We start from the raw sequence: 18543 nt of genomic DNA, 5'->3' as shown, positions 1-18543 counted from the left end.
ATTTATCTGTGTTGTTTTCACCTCTGCCCTTTTCTAGGTTTCCCAGGCTGGAGATTTGTTAATTGAAGTATATGTTGAAAGGAAGGAACCTGACTGTAGTATTATAATTCGGGTAAGTTCCAAAGGTGGATGTAAAGAGGACTGTCGGAAGTCAAAAATGTTAGCATTATTTCACATACTTTAAATTTTCCATTATTATATATTATGTTACCCCTCCAGTTCAAACAACAACTGACAACATAGACTTTTTATACCAATATCCTTCAGGAAGTCTGTATTTTAATAATTTGGAAGGAGAACATCTTATGTGCTTTGGATTACGTGGTAAGATTTTCTTCAGGTTCCGGAGAATAACCCGCACTCCGATACTTGCTCCACTCTTCCGAGCTTCCTAACGTTAGACAAGTTATTTGCCCTGACCAAGCCTCAGTATTCTTACTAGGAAAATGAGGAAAAATCACAGTATTACATCATAGCATTGATGTGAGGACTCAATAAGATAACGCATGTAAAACCCTTAGTATATTGCTCAGCACGTAAGTGTTTAATAAATAACTATTACTACTAGTGCCGTTACTATTAATAATAATCTCTCACCCTTGTTTTCTGTATTTTAATATCCAATCTTGCAATTTGCTTGAATGTAACTCTGGAATATTTGCTTGGATAACTCTTTTCTCCCTTGAGAGTATTGATCATTTGTGATGAATTAAAAATAGATCTTTCTCATGCTACTATATTCAGTAATCTGTCTGCCTTACAGATAGTAACTGATACTTCAGGTTGCTATTTGGTAAGACTGCTTTATTTGTATGAAAAATGGACATTCTGCCATTTAACAGAAATTTGGCTTTAGCAACTTATCTTTTTAAAGTCCAGAATTAAACAGAGTCACAACTTGGATGTATTTGGACTTAAATATACCTTGATTTTAAGTTACGTGTTTCTAATGATTAAGTATTGTAACTATACACCATTAACTACATTACTATAGGACATGAAGCTGAAATATAAATACTGTAATCATAGGCTTTTTCTTTATGAGGTATTTGCCTTGCCACGCCTTGACCATGTCATATTTCTTATACTGAATGCGTAGTGTTGATCGTAAGAGATGTGAGGAACTAGTACGGATCAATCAGCACAAGTTCATCACTAATGTTAGAGGAGGTATTCAAAGCACATGACAAATCTATATGCAAGCTCTTTACTAACACATTTTAATTTTATTTTCTAAAGTCGTAACATAAGTTATAATTGAGACAAGTTCTTATGTGTTTAGGTAAAGGACTTTTCAGTTTCACCTCTAGTAACTCCAAATGCTCTTTGGAAAATAACAAAAACTAATCAAAAACAATTACATTGGTTTTAGTGCTTATGACTCTGCAAAACCCTTTAGTTATGTTTATCTCAGCTAATTATTACCTCAACCAGTGGAGGTAGATGAAGCAGGTGGTATTCCAAGTTTATAGGAATGGAAACCAGGAAGTAAGAATATTAAGACCAGAATACAAATCTGGGTCATTAGAATCCTGACTTGATGTTGATAGGCTGATCTGTGTATTGTGTAGAGAAATAATTTCCCAAGTGTGGAGTCTTAGTTGTTCTAAAGAGGAGCTTTTGGTCTCTCTTGATGCAAGGAATAGAGTTCTGGTCTTTCTATTTTCAAACCAAGGTGCTTCTTGCTACCTATTTCACAAGTTGATTTCTCAATAATTTTAAAGAAAGGCCTAGCCTTGACAATATTGTATGTTCGGGCAGATCAACAGCATCACTGAAACGATACATCTACTCCATACTGCTGGATGTTCTCTACTATTTCTAGACACTATAATAGTTTTTTTTTTCTTTTAAGTTTATATTTTTTGGAGTTTTTCTAAATAAGAAAAGTGGACTTCATTGTATAATTATTATATTCCAAAAAGCACAAAATTTCATAAAAATACAAAAGATCGACTTTGTGAATTACCTGCTGTGAAATAGGTTTTTGTTATTTATATATGTACAGTATGCTTATGAGCAACTATTGGCAGGAGAAATGGAAACAAATACATTTCTAAGGAATTTTTCAGTAGAGACATCCTTTTACTGAATATGTACAAACCAAATTGCAAGTACAATATTATAATGCCTTATAACTAAATTCTAATTGAAGAAAGCCATCTTGCTTTCGGTCAGCACGCACTTAAGATTGGCAAAAACAAAAACAAGAAGAAAGAAATAAAAAATTCCAGAAGTCCCCGAAGAGGTGATGCACTTACACTGTGGCCTCAGGCTTTGGGAGTTCTGTGGAGCCAGCCCCCAGGCTGGCACTGCAGACTCTGCCATACGCCCTAGAATCCTGGTTCCAGCATACTTGAGTATCCCACCATCTGTCACTTGGCATGGCAGGGCATACCACAGACTACCAAGACCCTGGAGCTTTTTGGCATGACTGATAGACATCAATTGTGTATAATTTAGAATCCAGGCTAAATAAACCAAGTTACTCTAAACTCATTATAGAACTGAAGAGTAAAAAGGTTTACACTTAGAGGACTGTTGGATTCATTGTCTGGCAAAGGTCATTCCGCATGTGACTAGGTACAGTCTTTCCTTCTGAGTGGTCTAATTGCTCATTAAGTGATAAAAAAATTATGTCCATATTGTAATCCCTTTTTGTACATACGTACATTTTATGAAGAGGATCTGAACATGCTGTTTTCTGTATGGGATTAGGGAAGCTGGTTTTAAGCATGCTCAAAATAAATTCGGGATATCATTAAATGGTGGATGGGGAATATTGTTGACCTATCATAAGGCTACTTCTCTTTCTAACACATTTTTTGAAGAAATGTTGCTTCTCTTACAGATATCTCCTGTGATGGAAGCAGAAGAATTGACTAATGATATATTAGCAATAAAAAATATCATTCCTACAAAAGGTGATATTTGGGCCACCTTTGAAGTCATTGAAAATGAAGAGCTAGGTAAGTGACCTTTATGCTAGGATTCTTAAAATCCTTATACTATAAAATAAGTACTCTTTATGACAAGACTTTACAAACATTTTATGTCTTGAAATCTTGTTATGATTTTTTTTACATTAGTGCATGTGTTAACATATGTTATCATTATTTGAGGTTGCCTTTTTATGATTTTACTCATCAAAATAATTATATTACTTTATTGACTATAAAGTACAGTGTAAGACTTTAGGAATCTCTTTTGCTACCTCGGGAAAGAAGACCTTTGTTTATAAGGACAAGCAATTTGATTTGGAACAATATTCTGAGTGGTGTGAATTACTATTATTTAATAAGAACACTACTGTTGTTTAACAAGAACAAAGAATGTTGATGTAAAATATTGTTTATTCTATAAAATAATTTTAAGAGTAGCAGAAACTTCATTTTTGTGTTTTTCTTTTTTCTATCTTTAGTGGATCAAATATTTAGTTCTTTCATTTCCAAGATGCCTAGGGATAAAGGGAGCACTTAAACCACCTTGACTACCCCAACAGTCAAGTGCTGAATAAGTTTAACATTTCAGTAACACCATGCAGTTTCAAAGACCTCCAGAAAAAAAAAATAATATGCAGAATGTCTTTGTACCTTCACCATCTGTCTAGGTGCTACCTACTAAGGTCTTGGGACACTTCAGAGTATAGCTGCCAAACTGCCACAAGGAAAATCTTGCCACCCTCAAGCTCAGGATAAAAATTAAAATTCAATGTTTAAACACCCCATAGTATGTTATTGGGAGTGTTGCAATCGGTGTTAAAATGAAATGGGATTTTCAGAACTTTGTCTTTCATTATTCTGTCTTTATGTTTTTATTCCTGCATTATGATTGTGCACAATTCTTTAGAATTTAAAATGTGTCAAAGTTATTTTTAAATACACATTGCTGAGATCTAATGACTATGGTACTTTGAAGTCAGTTCATAGTGTCTCCCTCAGTTAGTCTCAGTCCTCCTCATGCACAGAAATACTCTGGCTCCCATGACCCCCAACTGTCAGATCCCCAGGTTCACATCTGAGTTCACTTTATCCACCCTTCTATGGCATTTATTGTGAATGACTGTTCCCTTTTTATTTGATGATCCTCACTCTGTTTTCCATACTACCTGGATTCTCTTCATGATTTTTCTGGTCATTTTACCTCTTTTGTAGTTTTTCCTTATTCTGTCTTCTAAACATTGGGTTTTCCTTGCTGCAGTTTCCTTTGCCATCATTTCTCATGCTACTTGTTTTTTTTTTTTTTTTTAATAGGTAATCTCTTCCATTTTTTGTGCTTGGCTAACATGTATGAACTGGTGTTTCCCAAATATACCTTTGTTCTTCCTCCATCTGGCCCACATGATGACCTCTTTTAAAACCTAGACTAAAAGTTTCACTACACTTTGTGTCATTTCTCTTTGTAGTACTTATCACCTTGATTTGTTCTTGTCTCTATTGATGGGGGCTTCTTGGAAAGTAGGAGCAATTATGTTGTTGTTGTTTTTTAGTCTCTAATATTTAGCATAGTGCCTAGAATATAGCAGCCATAAAATCTATTGAATAAGTGCAGCATGATTTTGTGTGACTCTGGTACAAGGTTGACAAAATTTTTATTTTTGTCTTTGTTTACTTTTAAAGAATGGGTCACTCAGCGACCAGCTTTATTATATTTGTGCATATAAAGGTCACTATCAGCATTTTTGCCAGAAATATCTTTCCACATTACAAATTGGTTCACATTGTTCCACCACGTAAAATCCTTTTATTATTTCCACATTGCATATCCATCTGTTGCAGTCTAGGTCAAATGTCCCTTCCTTCATGACATTCTCACTGATTTCTTTCTGATCATTTGTTTAAAAATCTATAATATTATGTATTACATGACTTATAGAATAGTAATGTGTATATACCCTGCCCTACACTCTAGTTTTTTTAAGCCGTTTACCATTTATTTTAGACCTTTATATTTTTGAGTACTTCTCATAAGGCAATTGATGTGGATCACATTCGACAAAAGTCTTTTCAACTGAAGTGGGGCAAAAAAGTAGAAGCATTCTGCTCTGAGTGATATAGACTGTGACTCCTGGTATAGATGCATCCAAATCTGGGAGGCATTTAGACAGAGATCTCTGCCTGAAGATTAGGAACAATGAAGGGATCTCAAGGCCCTGTTTAGTGCTTAGACAGATGATTGTCTCCTACACGTTTCTATTCCTGTTGCTTTTAAAAGTTTGATAGTAGAATATTGAATTGTGGATTTAAGGGTAGGTATCCTCTCCCTACCTCCTTTGCCATCTCAAGGGTTGAGTACATTAAAGCATATCCTTGTGTCATTGGAGGTCTGTATCTCTGGCTACTGGTCATGCTCACAGGAGCAAGCAGATGGAAGAGGATGGGAAGGAATTATATATAGCTAGAAGAGGGGCTGCATTAAACCCAAAAACATTGTTTTGAAATTTTATCTTGGCAATCAAGGGATGTTTACCCTCAAAATGACTAATTATAAATTTGAATGTGATAATTGGTATATAAAATGCTAAGATTGAATTGGATTTTTAAAAATTTGTACTTCTGTCTGATTTTAAAAAGTTATCTTTATGAAGATATCTAAAAAACTAGGAGACTTCAAGTTTTGATTGTGAATGTCTCAGTGTATAAACAAAAGTATCGTGTGCACCTAGAAAGAATACACTTAGAGTTAAGAATTCAAACTTGGCATGGTCTTAGTGTTTGGTCAACTGTGCAAGTGGAAACTGCAGGAAGAGAAAAACTTCAGAAGAATAATGGTAGGAGAGCAACAAAAGGGCCTGTGGTTAGGTTGGTTTGCTGAAGCCAGTGGAACATGTGGTACCACCTGACCTGAAATGCTGAAGTCTTTTTTTCTGGTAACAAGCAGGGGAGATAAAGTGAAATATAAGGAGGAGATAAAAGTAAAGGCATAGGTAGTAAGAAGGTTGTAGTTGATAAGAGTGCCAGCCAGGCAATTGGTGTGTTTTCTAATGTAAACATAAATTCTACAAGTAACAAAGTAACAAAAACGAATGAATATATAGATTTATAAATGAGTAAACCAGAATGCTGGATTTTACGTTTCTTTAGATTTTAAAGCAAGAGTTCTGTATGCTCTCATATCCAGTGTTTCCTTTGTATAATAAATGTTGGTTGATCTTCCCTTTACCATCCTGAGATCGTCTATTGTACTCATTAAAAATTAATACCCTAATTAAAATATAAAAATAAAAGGAACCTGTGCATTATAGCATGTAAATGCTGAGAAACTTCTATATGACCGCAGATGATGAAAATAGATTCTTAAACCTGTAAATGGAATCACCGTGGATGTAGCAGCTACTAATTCAGATTGCTATAATCTTGTACATTTTTTTCACTCAAATGACATTCTAGCATTATTGTCATTGGTGAGATGGTGCCCAACTTTTAAGGACATTCTGACTAAAACAGTACAATCATTTTTTTGTTAATATGATAGATTCATGGCAAAATATGTTATAACCATTTAAAACATTTTGATATTTTTGACATTTTGATTTTGGTATGAAATATACATTTCATACATTGGTATGAAATATACATTTTATACATTGGTATGAAATATACATTAAGCTGAGTTAGATTCTAGGCTCAATTAATTATAATTAGGTTTTTCCTCTAAATAAATGCTTTATGAAATTTGTGTTGGAAAGATAACAAATATTTCTTGTCTCACTTTTTGAAGAATGTCAGACATCCTGGAACCACAGCTACCAATCATTAGGATAAATTGAAATCCACACTAGGAGAGGGTCTCCCTTCCGTAAGAGCCAGTCATCCAAAGTATGCTGTTATTTTAATGCTTTACCTTAAAACCAAATCCATCCTCTCCCAGTGTAGACCCCATTACCCTCTAGGTTCTTCACATGTTGAAAACAGTTAAATGCTGAAAAGGACTCATTTAAATGGGCTCCACTGAGAGATCCATGTTTGCCAGGCAGTTACTTTTTATGCAGTAATATCAGGAAAAAAAAAAAAAAAAAGATGGGCTCGTTTTGTCCTCATAGCTATCATGATGTAAAAGGTCCGTTTATTTTTTCATTAGGATTCTTTCTAGCTCTTCTGATTGACACATAAACTGCTGTTATCTTCTGATTATGTGGTCAGAGCACATTGTTTTTCACTTTGCGTATGTTACCTTGTTCAGTCCTCAAGAAAATCTTTGCAAATTGAAATTGTTTTTCCTCAAATTACATGTGATAAAACCATCAGGGGAAGACTTACATACCTGTCCAAAATAAAACTAAGTATGATAGTTAAGATTTGGAGCTTTAAAATCAGATAGGTTTGGAACGCACATCTCTCTTCCTTACTTTAACCAGCCATGTGACTTGAGGCAAGGAGCTAAACCTTTGTGATCCTTAGCTTTCCTTACATGTAAAACATGAATAATAATATCTAGTGAAGAGTGTTATTGTGAGGATTGAAAGCAATAACTGATTTAAAGCATCCAGTTTATAATAATGCCTGATACATAATTGTTATTCCATAAATGGCAACTGTTACTGCAATTGGTAGTGTCTCAAAGCTTGCAAGTACATAGGAGGCTAAAAAATTATTTAAAGCCAGACATAAAGGGAGTGCTTATTCTATAATTAGTTTTGCCTTCAAATATATATAACTTCAATTTGAAGACAACTAATTTATGAGTTATTAACAATTGAATTATAACTTTGGCAAATTGTGGGCAGTTATGACCTTTGCCCAATCTTTTAAAAAATTATTTGAAGAAAAATAATATTGGTATAACACAAAAGATTTTGTCTGGCTTTATGATGGCTTATATTTTGTCTTTCTGTTAATATGTTTATGGGCCACCAAAGAAAGCAATGAGATAGTTTATTTGTCAAATATTTATTGAGCATTTATTATATACTCAGCACTATTCTGTGTATAAAGGATATATAATAGTAAACAAGGTATATTATTTGTACTCAAATGTATGGCCTAGTGATTTTTTCTTTTCTTCTTTATTTTTGCCATTGTTATAGTAGGTTAGCTTACTCCAATAAGCACAGAATGCAGAACAGGATTTCACTTTGCTGGGTAGGAAGCAAACATCTGGTGATTTACATTGGAAGCAGAAAATTTATCTTTCTTTTCTGGAATTAGGAATTGTTGATGACTTCTAATATAATATGGTCATAGCAGAGGAAACCAGTATTAGGGAGGATGTGATATATTTATTTAAACTTGTGATTTTATTATCTATTACATTACCATGGATCATAACTATGATGCTTTTGATATGCTTTTTCTTGTTTGTCATTTGCCTCATTACTTTAACCAAAAACAAAAAGCTCAAGTGTTATATGTGCTTTATGTTTGGGATGATATGAAAGAGTTAAATTGACTTTCACATGGCTACATCACTAAGAAAGCAGCATTGACATCTTCATATCAGAGCTTCTGTTATTATTTCAGTTATGCTATGTTCAGTGTACTGAGAAAAGGTTTGAATTTCTTTTATTCCAGCATATGCTTCTGTTGCTACATTTTATTAACTGATTGACATATTTTAATCAGCAAAAACTTTGCTGTGAAGTTTCAATTGTAATTCTAAAACTTGTTCTTTTTAACTCTATGCTCAGAATATATGCTGCACTTAAAATTATGATTGCCTAAATCAAAATGTATATGGATGAATATTCTTCAGAGAGAGATTGAAGCTGTCATTTAATCTCTTGCTAGTTGGTCTATTACATCAATAGTTAATATATAACATCGACACATAATGTTTTTCATATTTCCTCTAACAGTTAAATATAGACTACTCGACACTATTTTGTAAATAATTTTAATGTTTTCTATAGAAGTTACTTTTTATAACTTTATGTTAATTGATTATGAAAATATTAGCTATGAGGTATTCACTAGTATTGATCCAAAATTATGAGTCCAATCTTTTGGGATAAACAAAAGATTATGATTAATTTATGATTACTATTTAGTAACAGACAATATTAAGTTCGTTAGCCCTTTTAAAATTATTTAATTGCATATAAAAATAGGAAGGTTTCCCTAAACAAATGAATATGTTATCTAAAAAAGAGGATAGAGGATGGGGATGCCTGTTCACTGTAGCACTTTGGGAGGCCAGGGCAGGTAGGCAGCCTGAGCCCAGAGGTTGGAGGCTGCAGTGAGCTATGATTGCACCACCGAACTCTAGCCTAATTGACAGGGTGAGAACCTGTCTCATAAAAAAAAAAAAAAAAAAAGAAGAAGTATTTTACAAGGAGTCGAATTTATCGTACAAAGGGTAGAATTCTGAGATTTTTATCAAAAGGAAAGTACTTCTAATTTTTAAAAATAGTTGAGTAACAAATAGGTATTCCTGCATAGATTAATTTGTATAGTAAATGTTACATGCTTAAAAATTTTCTAGGTCTTAGGGTATCCTTTATGTAGTCATAGTGCTATTACTGTAGAATGTAAGATATGATTGTATATAATATTGCATACAGACTTTTTCAAAAGGATCTTTTAAATGTATAGTTACAAAATTAAAAAATGTTATCTCCATATATTTTCCATTTGATTTGGAATTTATTTTTTACAGAACGTCCTCTTCACTACAAAGAAAATGTACTGGAGCAGGTGCTTCGGTGGAGTTCATTAGCTGAACCTGGCTCTGCTTATCTGGTGGTGAAGAGATTCTTAACTGCTGACACAATTAAACACTGCAGTGGTAGGTGTCATTACTTCATATTGCAGCTATGATTGAAAGTTCAAGTGATTAATGGATACCTAATATGACACAACTAATATCTGAAAATGTGAAAAATGAGTAGCTACAAACAGAATGAACTGACATAGTACATAGATAAGAAAGAAGAATATATGGACAGGAAGAAATCTTCCCAATGTGTAGCAGTTGCCTAATTTGATTGTACCAAGTTCAGGTTTTTGGAAATAATAGTTTGTTTTTAAAGGTTGTTTATCATGCTTGTGCTTATGTATTTTCCTAGTTTTTAGATTGAGGACAAGCCGTCTCCTTGAACTACATTTGCATCGGAAAGCTTTCTGGGCATTAAAGGAATGCTAATCATACAGACTCTGAGATAGAGTGCCTGCTATCCATCTCACATTTTTGTGATGATATTGTAAAATACATACGTACAAAACAAAACACTTCCATTTAGAATGCTTCCCATCCAACTGGAAGGAGACAGTGCAGGTGTAAGGTTAATTAAGTAAATTAGCTAGCACAATTGCACTATATAAGATAATTTCTGAACCTGTAAGAAGTCTCAGAAAATTTTTGTTTTGAAAATTCTTCTGTTTTGTTATTGTCATCAACTGACAGATCCAAAAAAAATGTCAGCCAGGATTATATGCAATCCAACTCAAAAAGCTAAGGATTCAAGTTGTGTAAGAGGAAATTTGCCATTACTTTTTTGATTAATATTATAATAACCATTATTATTTTTAGTCAGGTAACAGCAGAGCTCAATACACACCAAAGCTTTTTTTTAACTTCCTTTTAAGTTATATTACCCTTTGAATTTTACAAATGAAAGGAAGAGAAACTCACAGCACTTAAGTAATTTGCCTTGTATTATTCGGTTACTAAGTATTAGAATGAAGAACTGATTCGTCTTCCTTCTAATTTTAATAATGTGAAAAAAGTTGGGGAGAATAGTGCAGCTCTTCAGTGCTGTAAACCTACTCAGTAGGATTGCATATTCTCTAGTTAATCAATAGTTAAGAGCTCTTAATTGTACCAAAGCTTACGTATAAACTTCTGATTTAATGACACTGTCTTTTATACCTTACATACTTTTACTTACATGAAAGTACTTTTATAAAATGCAAGTAGTATAACAACTTTTATGTCATTGTGTTCTTACAAGCATCTGAAAAACCCAGATACTAACTCTTTATACTATAGAAATGTAGCCTTTCAGAGACATTTATCCTGTTTTAAATTTTTTCATGCTCCTACATATGATTTTAACCATATCCTGCCTATGCCTTCTTAAGGATTGCAATAGGATTTCTCTGTACGTGTATGAAGGCACATGTATGAATGCACACGTCATAAATATGTGGTTCTCAGATAGAAATTATTCCCCTCCTTCCTCTCCACACCCGCAAGACAATGAAAATACCGCATGTTAAAACATTTCTGACTGTCACAACTTGGAGATTGGGTAGAGAGGCAGGTCTTCTTGTATTTAGTGGGTACAGACCAGGGATACTGCTAAATATTCTATAATACACAGGAAACTCTACGACAAAGAACCGTCAGGCTCAAAATGTCGATGCTGATGTTGAGAAATCCTAATTTCAATAAACTGTAATATCTGTCCCAATTCTGGAATTCAGATATTCTTTCATTATCTTTCTGTTGAAATTTTTCTTTCTTTTTTTGTGATACTCTTCTGAAATAGCTCTAATTCTCCATGTTGCAAAATCACCTAGACATAATACCCTTAATGTTTTGTGAATGTTAGTAGGCTTCTATGTGAATAAAAATAGATAACAATTTGATACTAAAAGGCCGTGTTATAAGAGAAGGGTTTGTATGTCTGAGGGTGAGGGTAATGTAACCCAAAACAAGTTCACCATTAAATGCTATTAATCTTCAGGGCATGACTTGCCGGGGAGGGAACAACCTAACAAAGTACAGATTGTGCTGATTTAGATCAATCACATGTGAGTAAAATCTTCGTTGTGTAAGGCAAGAAGAAATGGTGCAGTGACAGCCTGTACATTGGCTGTATCCATAAATTGGATAGGAAGATTAGGTGATTTGGTGATATTCCACCCATCCGTTTGCATCTTCTAGATGGAGATATTAGTGTGTCCTTCAGTTAAAAAAGCATCAAGCCTCTGTAAGATCTGGACAAAGCATCTTGGATAAAAAACTGGAGAAGAACTAGAGAAGCCAAGAAGAAGAAAAAAGGCTGGAGGCTTAAGCAAAGTTCAGAGATTTGGATGAAATATTCTTTGTTTTTTGTTGGTGGTGTTGTAGTTTGTTTGTTTGTTTATTTTGAGATATGCTCTTACTGTGTCGCCTCGGCTGGAGTGCAGTGGTGTGATCTCAGCTCACTGCAACCTCTGCCTCCCAGGTACAAGTGATTTCCTACCTTAGCCTGTTGAGTAGCTGGGATTACATGCACTCATCACAATGCCTTGCTAATTTTTGTATTTTTATTAGAGACCAGCTTTCACCATGTTAGCCAGTCTGGTCTCGAATTGCTGACCTCAAGTGAGCCACCTGCCTTGGCCTTCCAAGGATGAAATATTCTTTGGAGTAAAATGTCTGTAAACTTCTGTGTCACTTTCTTACCCACTTCACGTCACCAACAGGGCAGGAACCATAAAATCCACCTTTGTCCCTGAACTATTCCTACTGCCTCGTTTTATCAAACAAATATGTATCTTGTTGTACCAGGAACACTGCGTTAAAAAAATAATGTTTTAAAGGAAAACATCAGCAAACACATTAATTGGATTATTACATATTTGTAGTTACGTAGTTTGGACAAAAACAGGAGAACCTATAAAATAAATACTTAAGATATTCTTATTTTCCAGCCCATAAAATTTTTGTAAATATTGAATTAGAGTTTGATTTATATTCAGATTGTAAAAGCAATATAATCTCTTTCATTTGGTTGTTTGCATTTTCATTCTGTATTTGTTTGAATTTAGGTTTGCCCTTTTTAGAAATCTATAATATTTTTAAAAAATCAATTTCTTAGGTCATGACTTTTCTTATAGTTGTGACTTAACATCTTCAACTTTATTAATACCTTTTATGCGACATACTTTGTGATAGACTTTTGATAATGTTGATATTCAGTCTAATTTGTTTTTTCTTGGCAAATGTCTCCTAATCAATCACAATGACTACCTACTCCAGAGTTATTGCTCCATTCATTACATCTACTACAACTTAAAATTGGGATCTAAAAGAAAAATAATGAAAATAAATCAAATATGATTATTCTATCAGTGTGTTAGCAGATAAACTGGAATCATCTCAGAAATGGTCAGTTGTTCTTCAAGAAAAATGGAAATCATATTAAAAACTTATTTTCCTTTCTTAAGAATTTCTTATTCTGATCTGGGGCCAAGTAGAAAACATCAGAATTTGAAAAAAAGAAAAAAGGTGGGGGATGGTTGGTTACAACCACATTTTTTTCTCAGTAACAGCTAATATGTTAATATTTGTTAAAACAGAGTTGCCCTATAACATCCTTTGTACACTACACTCCCACATTAGATACCTAATTTTTATTCTGTCCCTACATTTATAATATCTGTCTATTTATCTATGGCTTGCATTTCATTAATTGTATGAGTTTTTCCTGATATATAGAACAAATTATAACCGTATACTTTGCTTGACATTATGTTTTCACCACTTGCTTTTAAAGCAAGAATGTTATATAATAATTTGCTATAATTAAGGGGTTTTAATTTTCTCAATTTTCTTTGTTTATGTGAACTATTTAAAATATGCACTTAACACGTAAGAATATATTTTAGAATCCAACACTTAATTTCTGCTCATTTATTTAAGGTAAGAAGGTAACATAATTTACTTTTATAGAGTTAGATGGGAGTAAGTACATTTTCTGTTGCCTCTACTTAAAAATTATTTGTGTTTTTCAAAAGCATTTGATTTCTTAGAAACATTTTGTGCCATTGCCATTATCGTACTAAAGAGCTAACTAATTTGAAAACAAAGATAATAAATAGTCCTCAATTTTTTTCTACTCCATGTATTATGACTGAAGTATTAAGAGAGGGAGAATAAAACCTTATTTACATTGCTGTTTAGACAGTGTCATAGCTTACGTAACCAAACCATCATTTATTATCTTTTAAATTAAACTTTAGCATATCATAAGCAAACCAAAAATATATAGTTTCTGTAAGGCTGCAGTATAAATAATCTTCAGTGGCTTAAGTTTTGTTTTAGCACTGAAGTTTTTTGAAAATTATTCCAATAGAATATGATACATGAGAATGAAATTTTAGTGAATGAAATGAGAGAGAAATACTATATCTAAAGATGTAAGATGTAACTCAAATGCATATTCCTTTGAATTCCTTTAGACTGCTGTATATGACATGCTATGGAATTAAATTTGCATTAGAATACAGTAAATCAAAATGCAGCTACTTCAGGTAAATTCAGATCTGGAAAGCTGAGCCATTCACTGTCTATGAACTTAAAAAAAGACAATTTCAACAAATATAACAAATTCAGCTAACTTTAATAATCCACATTTCTCTCCCATCATGTTTTCTTAAAGGCAAAAGAGATTAAAAGTAAACCCTAGGCCATTACAGTTAAGACTTTTTCTTTGTTGTTGTTGTTGTTGTTGTTGTTGTTTTGAAATTGGTGATAGTTACTGATATTTACTATGGAGTACAAATTTCCTGACATTTTCTAATAATACAGTTTTGTGGTGAGAAGCCCTATTGGTAAATTTGTATTAACTCTTTATTATGCAGTAATTATAGAAAATTTAAAGTATTTAATTTAAGAGTTTTGTTAAGCATTATCTATACCCAGAAAGAACAGAAATTCTAAACGTATGACAACTGTTGAAATACTAGAGTACAAGCAGCATGAAATAATGGACTACTCTAGGTCAGGATGTTTATGAAGTGCTTTCAATCACAGCAAAGTCGTTCAGCTAGATGATTGTAGACATCTCTTCTTACACTGAATGTGTCTCATTCAAGGAATCTTTCTTGGTTAGTTTTTCTTGTACATGCTATCTTCCTGTAACAAGGCTATATTTTACTCTATTACTCAGTAAAAGTACGTGTTTAGTAAACTTTAAAAATATATAAATATATGAAACATTTTATAACTGAGCAAGTGCTGACAAAATTTTAGAGGACTGCCAACTTACTTTTATCTAGGTAGTTAGGGAATACTTTCCAGAGGATATATCATCAGATCATTATCATGAAAGCTGTGTGTAGTTCTTGATATTATGGTTTAGATAGCTTCTGGGATATTAAGATAGGGACACTAGAGGAGCTTGCTGGTTAGGAGTGATGAATGGAGCCACAGAATTCAGTTTTGGGTGTGCCGAGCTTTCGGTGTCTGATGTGTGTTTGAGGATATATACCTAGAAGGGAACTAAATACCTAAACCTAAGTAGCTCATTATATGGAAAGTGGTTTTAGCCTTGGCAGAATACTGAGTCATGCAATTTTATTGTAAGAATATCAGAGAGCTAAACACAACACCAGCAGCATTTAAAGAATAGATGTAGCGAAACAGGCCCTGTCAAGGAACAGTCAGAAAAATTTCAAGAAAGAGAGAAACGACATGTAAATTGTCAAAGGAGTGATTTTTTTTTTTAAAAAAAAAAGAGTGCTGCCGGGCGCGGTGGCTCAAGCCTGTAATCCCAGCACTTTGGGAGGCCGAGGTGGGCGGATCACGAGGTCAAGAGATCAAGACCATCCTGGTCAACATGGTGAAACCCCGTCTCTACTAAACATACAAAAAAATTAACTGGGCATGGTGGTGCGTGCGTAATCACAGCTACTCAGGAGGCTGAGGCAGGAGAATTGCCTGAACCCAGGAGGCGGAAGTTGCGGTGAGGCGAGATCGCGCCATTGCACTCCAGCCTGGGCAACAAGAGCGAAACTCCGTCTCAAAAAAACAAACAAACAAACAACAAAAAAAGAGTGCTTAACATTTTAAAATGATGCATGAAACCAAGAAAGGCACCTAGACATGTATTGTTATTTTGGTTGATGGTGATGGTGATCATGATAATCATGACCATTACTTAGAAGTATCCCAGGATGTTAGATATTAAGAGACCTGAATTATCATTCTAGTATAGTTGCTTTCTAATCTTGTTACATAATCGTAAGCCACAATTTTCACGTTTGTCCATAAGATGATATAACCTGTCTTTTCTACTTTGCAAAGTTGTATGGGAATCACATGAAAGAAACTATATGAACACTGAAAACTCCAGTGTTGTCTCTGTACTTATTAAGAGTATGCTGAAAAGTATGCATTCATTTAATGTAAAAGAACTATATCACACTAAATTATATTTTAGAAGTGTTCATTATAATTCAGTGTAATAATGAAAACAGTATAGGAAAATAATTTTCTGCTTTCTGCTATTTGCTGCATTAGTAGTAAAATGGCAAAAATTCTCTGGTAGTTTTTTAGTCAATCCTGTTCCAGTAGTAACTGTATTTATAATTTATTTAGAAATAATTTAATCTTAGAAGGATATCAACAGGCTGCTTGTTCTGTTAATCACTGCTACTTCAGTACTTCCATAAGTATCCATGGGGAAGTTGGGTCCAGGACACTGCCGTGCTCTCCCTGCCCACCTGCTTGTCATGGATACCCAAGTCTGCAAATGCTCAAGTCCCTTATATTAAATGGCGGAGTATTTGCATGTAACCTGTGAACATCCTTCCAGTACTCTCAGCCATCTCAGATGAGTTATAATGCCTAATACAATGTAAGTGCTATGTAAATAGCTGTGCTGTAATTTTTCTATTTGTATTTTAAATAGATATTTTTTTGTTTTTCGAATGTTTTTTGACATGCTGTTGGTTGAATCAGCAGATGCATCATCCATGGATACGGAAGGCCAACTGTATGGATAACATAAAGGAGAATAGACTGGATTGAAGGGGGCATACTTTGCTTATCCTAAGAAATAGATTACTTTCTTGAAGTGTCCCAATGTGTCTATATCTATTATCCTTAAAAAGGTTCCCCCAATAGTGTTCTAAAAATAAATCTTCAGGTGTTACTTAAAAAAAGAAAGAAGGAAAGAAAGAATTAATGTACTATCAAACAACCATTATGTCCAGTTTAGTTTCTTCTCAGTTATAGAACTAAATTTCACCAAAATGTATTTTGAATGAATATCATACAATGATTGAAATAGATCAGTAATTCTGCCTCCTCAAAATTATAAAAAATGCATCTATACAGTCAATTCTGAAGAAAATATGCATAATTTTGAATTTGGAAGGACTTTTCAGACGTTATCGTGTAAATATTGCAGAATTACTTGATGTTGGCATAATTTCAAGGGAGTTGCTTATCATGGAAACTGCCCATTTGGGCCCTTCATCACTTAGAATAAATGGGGACAGGGAGAACTTGGAACAAGGAATTTTTTAAGATAAGGTACAGCTCTGAAGAAATAGTCTTTACTAGCAAGAGAAGAGAGACACATGCAGACCATGAAAAATAGATCAACTTGTTGTGTATTTCCTTGTCACTGATCAGATAATCTATGAGAGATAACAATAGTTCATAGTTGCTGTGAATTTACTGTGTGCGCTGGGCTAAATGCTTTACTTACATTATTTTGCATCATCTTCCTACTAATCCTAGGATCCTTTAATACTACTTACAAATGGAGAAACTGGGATGTAGAGGTATTATGTAACTCTTTCAAGGTGACCTGCTGGTAAGTGGAGCAGACATTATAGTCAAGATCTCTCCAAATCCAGCTTATATATTCTGTCCTAAACCCCTTACTATTCTGAAATCAAGGATAAATTAGGTTTTTAGACTCTTAGAAACTCAGGCTATACGTTATCAGACTTTTGGAAGGGCAGTTATTTTTGTGGTATTTGCCATAGACTTTACAACACAGAGTAAAAGTATGTCCACCCTCCATTAATTAAACAAGGACTTACATTCTTCTTGCTCTGCCAAGCACTCTTCTGAGCAGTTTATATGCCACATCCACTGGGTGAGTACTGTATGTATTCTAATTTTGCAGATAGGAGAATTGCAGTTTAGAGATTACTACATGAGATCTAGCTGAAAATTCGGTTGTCATTCAAGCCCAGGCAGTCTAGCTCCAAAATGTGCTTTTAGTCATTGTATCATGTCAGCTTTTACCTAGATTGGAGAGGAAAAACCAAAGTAAACATTTTTTTGAACAGGAAATAGAAAATGCATATGTGCTTAAGAGTTAAATTATGAGGCAAATATGACTTTTCCTATTTGCAAGGATGTTATTAGATCTTGAAGTTTAGTGGCATGAGTGAAAAAATGCGGACTGGAGTAGTTGGAAGAATCTTCATGGATGAGTTACTTCTAGAAGTAGGGATCCAGTTTGTACAGAATCAAGGAAAACAGAATTTCTCTCAAGATCACTCAAGTGATCAATTTGGGTCAGACCACAGAGACAAGGATTGATTTTTCAAACAGTGTATTATCTATTGAACTTAAACATTATGTTTTAGTTTAATAAGTTACAGAGATGGATAGGAGGAGTCCATTTATTTCACGTTTTAAAAGTCAGGAAGGGGAGTGTAGGCTTTTGACTTTAGGAATGTAAGGCTTTCATCATTAGAAAAGTAAAGCTCTTTTGAACATAGGCTCGTTTAAAATAATGAAGACTGTGTTTTCATAACAAGAATCTGCAATTGTATGTTGGAACCATTAGAAAGGTAGGATTTGGAGTTACAGAATTCTGAAATCTGGGTATTAGATAGAAAAGGAAGAGTGTAGGGTGATAACAATGGG

At 33.7% G+C, this 18543-nt stretch overlaps 1 protein-coding gene across 6 annotated transcripts in view; it reads left to right on the top strand.

The window, feature by feature from the left end:
• Window positions 1-18543, top strand: part of ARAP2 (ArfGAP with RhoGAP domain, ankyrin repeat and PH domain 2) — a 189991-nt gene that overhangs the window by 137066 nt on the left and 34382 nt on the right. For all 6 annotated transcript variants that reach the window (XM_074395987.1, XM_074395988.1, XM_074395990.1 and 3 more), the window contains 3 exons: window positions 38-112; window positions 2852-2969; window positions 9595-9723. In XM_074395987.1, coding sequence (XP_074252088.1) covers window positions 38-112; window positions 2852-2969; window positions 9595-9723 — 322 coding nt within the window. The remainder of the gene's footprint in view (window positions 1-37; window positions 113-2851; window positions 2970-9594; window positions 9724-18543) is intronic.

Source organism: Saimiri boliviensis, chromosome 3 (assembly GCF_048565385.1).
Source record: "Saimiri boliviensis isolate mSaiBol1 chromosome 3, mSaiBol1.pri, whole genome shotgun sequence".
Lineage (NCBI taxonomy): Eukaryota > Metazoa > Chordata > Mammalia > Primates > Cebidae > Saimiri > Saimiri boliviensis.
Note: the sequence above shows the minus strand (reverse complement) of the source record. Positions and strands in the feature narration are given on the sequence as shown.